A 5,502-nucleotide genomic window follows, 5' to 3' on the forward strand; every position below is an offset into this window, starting at 1 on the left:
ATGGCCACCATTCAATCCCCTGCCAACCGAAGCCCCAACTGTGGAGCGAAGACTGGAGGTGGGATCACCGTTAAAAGAAAGAATCATCCATTTATTGTTTCCTCTCTTTTTGATGTCTTTGAAAATGTAAGCTCCGTCGAATGTCGAATATTACGTCTTCTAATAAATTAAATTGTCGTTGAAGGTCGGACCCGAAGTCAGCGGCATGTACGGTTTTCGGCATTCTCACACTACGATCGTTACCCGCGACGGGAGTGGTGATTCTGTAGAATGGGTAATAAAATGTGTAGCATATGGTGGCACTGATGGTATACTGGATGTCGACGGTGTTTATTGTCTTAAGGGAAGGTTGTTGGCTCTGAATCAAAAGGAGACCCAGAAATTTTATTACGAACCCGACTTTCAACTTTTAGCAAACACCTCCAAAAATTTACCTTTCAATTTGGCAAACGGCGTAAGTGTTACAGGTCTGGGCATAATCGAGACGCGTGTTGTTGATCCAGTCGAGCCTGGAAAAGAAAACATCTTTCTCATTGTCAAACATTCCGATTATAATCCAGACGTAAGTCTACATCCTCTACTTTATACTTTTCGATCCACTGACATACATGATTTTAGATTCAAGCTCAATCCACTTTCAAAGTCGAGTACCGTGCCATGTGGTCAAAACTCATGGAGAAACTTCAACCATTAATGACGGAAGGTCGAGAGGTTATGCTTACTGGCCATATAGTAGGTCGCAATGAAAATGAGGATATGTGGATTGTCCAGGTTGAGTATTTGTCATCCTCCCACTTCACCATATGGTCCCCCAACGTCACTGACCAAGTGCCTATCTTTCTTAGATGACCGGGGTCAGCGTTACAAGTGGTTCAGAGAATGTGTCGGCACCTGTGACTGTAGATGGCGCATCAAGTTGTGCTACACCAAGGGGTCGAAAACGTGCGAAAATGTAAGTAAAGGTATTCACATCTATGTTTTCTGTCGCTGATTGTATCATCATTGTTCAGGATCTTCACGGAATCAAACGGGACTGGGCCATTGGCTTCGACGTCAGGCTCTGCTCAAGTTGCCGACGAAGACCCCAATGTCAAAGGCAAAGGGAAGTCTTCTGGAAAGCCTGTCCCTATTCGTCAAGTGCCAAAAAGGCCAAAAGGCACCGCCTCTGATGCCGACATCTGATGTTCGGGACATGTCTTACTATGTAGCATGGAACGATGATAAACCTGTTGTGCTGCCCACCCGTGTGATGCGTCCGGATATAAATTTGATTTTAAGTCCAATTGACAACGTGAAATTACACACCCATTCTTATGCTTTATCACCACTCTCATCAAGAAATTTTTCACTCTCCTTCATTTTGGTTTTGACCTCTGATCTGCGGATATCATGTTATTCTGGATCCAATTACAATTCCTGTCTAACTCTTGCTCCTCTTAGTGTAATGAAACTCTCATTCAAATTTCATAGTTTTCAGTATGTTGAGACCAGATATCTGGATCGCAGACAATGAGTCCGGTACATGCCATATATTTCATGCCGTTTACTTTACAGAATACCTATCTTGAACCTTTAGATGTTTTTTTTGACTTTATCTGACTTAGTTGTCCCTTGCGCCAGATAAGATTTTACATTGTAAGAGGAGATCTACACTGTCCTCATTCTCTGGGTAATATTGAGTTTCCTCATGGTTTATACTTACATGGTATTGAACGTCTGCGAGAAGTTCCAGAGGGATAAGCCTGGGGTGAGATATATGTAACTTGCCAATTTTGAAAGCTCAACAAGACGGACATTTCCCTATAGTGAATCCTAAGTCTTTTTTTTTTGTTCGCATGTACTTTGATGGTATGTATCACAAGATCCATTCTGACTTACTTCATGCAGGTGTGTTTGTACTGTTGTATATTGTGTATTAATCTTGGCGTCAACGGTGTACGTGTAGAGATGTCGCGATCTTTTTCGTTGTCCGCTTCATGAGACCATAGACAACACCTACGACACACTGCATTTTTAAATCCATAAACACTTTGTCCGCAACTTAGATATGAGTGTTCCTCCCGGCCCAGCGGCCATCACTGAACACGACAATACTGAATCAAAATTACTCGAACGATTTAAAGGAGCCCTTCCGCATAAACTGGGCCCAGCAAATATAACGTGTCAATACTGTTTTGCGTATAGGTGGTCGGAGGAAAGAACCAAGGCTCATCAGAAATCGAACTCACGGATCTTTCAAAACTGTTGTAAGAAGGGCGATGTGACGCTCCCATTAGCTTATTTTGAGGAGGCTTTATTGCCGCAACCGTTGATGGATTTATACACTGGAACTGACACAGGTATGTGAGAGCTTATGCTGTGTGATGTTCTTAAATTGATGGTCGATTACAGTTGCACAGGAATTCCAAACCAACATTGCGACATATAACAATTTAGTTTCGTTTGCTTCACTTGGGGCAAAAATAGACAATTCAGTGAACGGTCAAAAAGGGACTTATACCTTTCGTATAAATGGTCAACTAAACCATAACATAGGATCCTTGCTTCCCGTCGACGGGGAAGAGGCAGCCTTTGCTCAAATTTTTATCGTCGGGGATGGAGGCAAAGAAGAGGTATCATTACGAGAACGAAAATTAATCAACCCTAAGTACAAAAAACAAAAGAAAGTGAACAGACAAACTCTAAGACTGATCCAGGATATTATCAACAAAGAAAATCCTTACGCGGTTTTCCTCAAGGGCGTGGCCGAGATCATAAATTCCGACAAAACTGCACGGGTCATCTTGAAATCGTTGCCACCAGGAAAACGAGAAATGAAGACTTACAACAAGCCCCGCCCCGAGGACGTTGCCGCTTTGATTCAGGGAAACGGGGAAGTGGAAAGGATGCCTCGAGATGTCTTACTCCGACATAAGGATGGATTTCAAGACCACATTACGGACCTCAATTCTGGTTATATGGGGCTGAGATATCCGCTAATGCTGCCGTACGGGTCCCAACAATGGGATGGGATGTACGAATCCCCGACAAAAGGGACAAACCCAGGTTGTAAGTAAATTAATCCCAGATTACGAATATTTCACCATGTTGATCACGTCGTCGACATGTAGGTAAACGCGAAAACTATACAGTGTCCGACTTGCAATGGGCTGCGTGGTTGTTGTTTGAGAGGGAAGGTCGCTTTTCACCTTTCATCCACGGGCGTCGTTTAAGTCAACAATTCATCGTGGACTTATACGTCTGCGTAGAAGGGAATAATCTAAGGTGGATAAGAAACAATCAGAAAACGATTAAAGCTGAATCATATCAAGGAGTCAAGGAAGCGTTCAATGATCCAGCTGGTACTACCGGTAGGTCAATTATTTTGCCGTCCTCATTTCATCCAGGTCCACGACATATGAGTGAGTTATATCACGATGGGATGGCTCTGGTGCGAGAATATGGAACCCCTTCATTGTTTATCACCATGACGACGAATCCAGATTGGGAAGAGATACAGACGGAGTTGAGATACGGCGAAACAGCTCAGGATAGGCCAGACATCGTAGCGAGAGTTTTTCATTTGAAATTATCTAAATTATGTGAAGAATTACTCAAGAATGAAAGACTCGGAGTAGTTATCTCGCACCTTATGGTTGTAGAATTTCAAAAACGAGGTCTACCGCATGCGCATATCTTATGCATTCTGGACGAAAAGACCAAACCGAAATCTGCAACGGAAGTTGATGCTTTAGTTACCTGTGTCATTCCAGATGAAACGAAAGAACCACGGCTTTACAAATTAGTGACAACTCACATGCTGCATGGCCCATGTCAGAGGCAACCATGTTGGGTAGATGGGGCATGCAAAGCCAAGTTTCCGAAACAGTTTTGCGAAGAAACTACGATTTCTGATAGCGGATTCTACAATTATCGACAACCAGACGACGGTAAAACTTTTAAGAACGGGCCTAACACATTTACAAATGCCAATGTAGTTTCATACAATCGATATCTGCTCATGATGTTTGAATGTCATATAAATGTAGAGATTCCTTTAGGCACAAAACCAGTCAGGTATCTTTATAAGTATTTGACCAAAGGGCATGATAGGACACGTATCCAGATCAAAGTGAATGTAAGCCTCATAAGTTTGTTGCAAGTGATAGGAGACTGATAATTGGGTCTTGCTTAGAATCCGGACGGAACCAAGGTTGATTATATTGACGAAATCGCAGAATTCGAAGAGTATCGGTACATCAGTGCACCAGAGTGTAAGTAGGGTGTTATTGCATTGTGAGGGTTTTATTGACGTTAATTATTTTTCTTCACAGGTGCCTATCGTTTGTTTCAATTCGCAATGAACAGTCAAGACCCATTTGTCGTTAGGTTGGCTCTTCACTTGCAAGACTCTCAACTGGTGTACTTTACGGATGAAGATGAACTGCAGTATTGTTTAAACGTTGGACCTCCCCCTAAATCAACATTAACTGAATTTTTAAATGAAATTCATTACACTACACTAATAAAACAAATCAAACACGCTACAAACTTGAAATTCACTACACTACACTATTAAAATGAAAACACTACACAACACTCAAAAATGAAATTCATTACACTACACTAATAAAACAAATCAAACACACTACAAACTTGAAATTCACTACACAACATCATTAAAATAAAAACACTACACAACACTCAAAAATGAAATTCACTACACTACACTAACACTGTAAACATCATTCAACTTCCCCAATTTGGCAGAGGAAAATGATTAATAGTACAGTTTTTCATAAAAGAATCTAATACTGCATACCTGGGCCATTTCACCCACACTACATATGTGCAGCAAGCTAAGTCAATAGTTGTCTATCATGTACATACAGGTCTGCTCAGTTTTTTGCCCATCAGAATAAATAAATCACATGTTATACCACATGTAACTTTTTCGACTTTGAAATTTTTTTCCCAAAAATTCACTACATATAATTCTGTAGCTGCTCAGGCAATATTGTTGAAGCTATGTCTTAGTAACAGAAAGTGTGTTACATGCAGTTGAGTTGATGAGATCACACCAAAACATTGAGTCAGTGTATGTAGTCAATCTTTTGGAAGCTTTTTTCAATCTGAAAGAAGTTACAGCATGTATTACATATGAATAACTTGTCCTGATGAGCAGATAACTGAGCAGAACTGTATGTACATGATAACCACATATTCACTGAGCCTGCTACACATATGTAGTGTGGGTGTTATGGCTCAGGTGTGGAGTGATAGACCATTTGATGACAAATCATACTCCCAATCATTTTTCCCTGCCCACTGGGAACCCGAATAATGTCTGCAGTGTAATAAAACAAATCAAACACGCTACAAACTTGAAATTCACTACACTACACTATTAAAATGAAAACACTACACAACACTCAAAAATGAAATTCATTACACTACACTAATAAAACAAATCAAACACGCTACACACTTGAAATTCACTACACAACATCATAAAATAAAACA

General features: G+C 40.8%; 2 protein-coding genes across 2 annotated transcripts; both read left to right on the forward strand.

Annotated features, from left to right (window-relative positions):
* Window positions 1-1,182, forward strand: MELLADRAFT_91694 (uncharacterized protein; the record flags this gene model as incomplete). Its single annotated transcript, XM_007414560.1, has 5 exons — window positions 1-126; window positions 185-562; window positions 619-771; window positions 846-952; window positions 1,011-1,182. 5 exons carry the CDS (start codon window positions 1-3, stop codon window positions 1,180-1,182), a joined length of 936 nt encoding a protein of 311 aa, XP_007414622.1.
* Window positions 1,183-1,835: 653 nt separating this feature from the next.
* MELLADRAFT_66624 (uncharacterized protein) lies at window positions 1,836-3,114 on the forward strand (the record flags this gene model as incomplete). The annotated part of the gene is given in 4 exon segments (XM_007414561.1): window positions 1,836-1,887; window positions 2,046-2,339; window positions 2,392-3,048; window positions 3,068-3,114. 4 exon segments carry the CDS (start codon window positions 1,836-1,838, stop codon window positions 3,112-3,114), a joined length of 1,050 nt encoding a protein of 349 aa, XP_007414623.1.
* Between the last annotated feature and the right edge of the window lie 2,388 nt (window positions 3,115-5,502).

This window comes from Melampsora larici-populina, assembly GCF_000204055.1.
Source record: "Melampsora larici-populina 98AG31 unplaced genomic scaffold MELLAscaffold_44, whole genome shotgun sequence".
Lineage (NCBI taxonomy): Eukaryota > Fungi > Basidiomycota > Pucciniomycetes > Pucciniales > Melampsoraceae > Melampsora > Melampsora laricis-populina.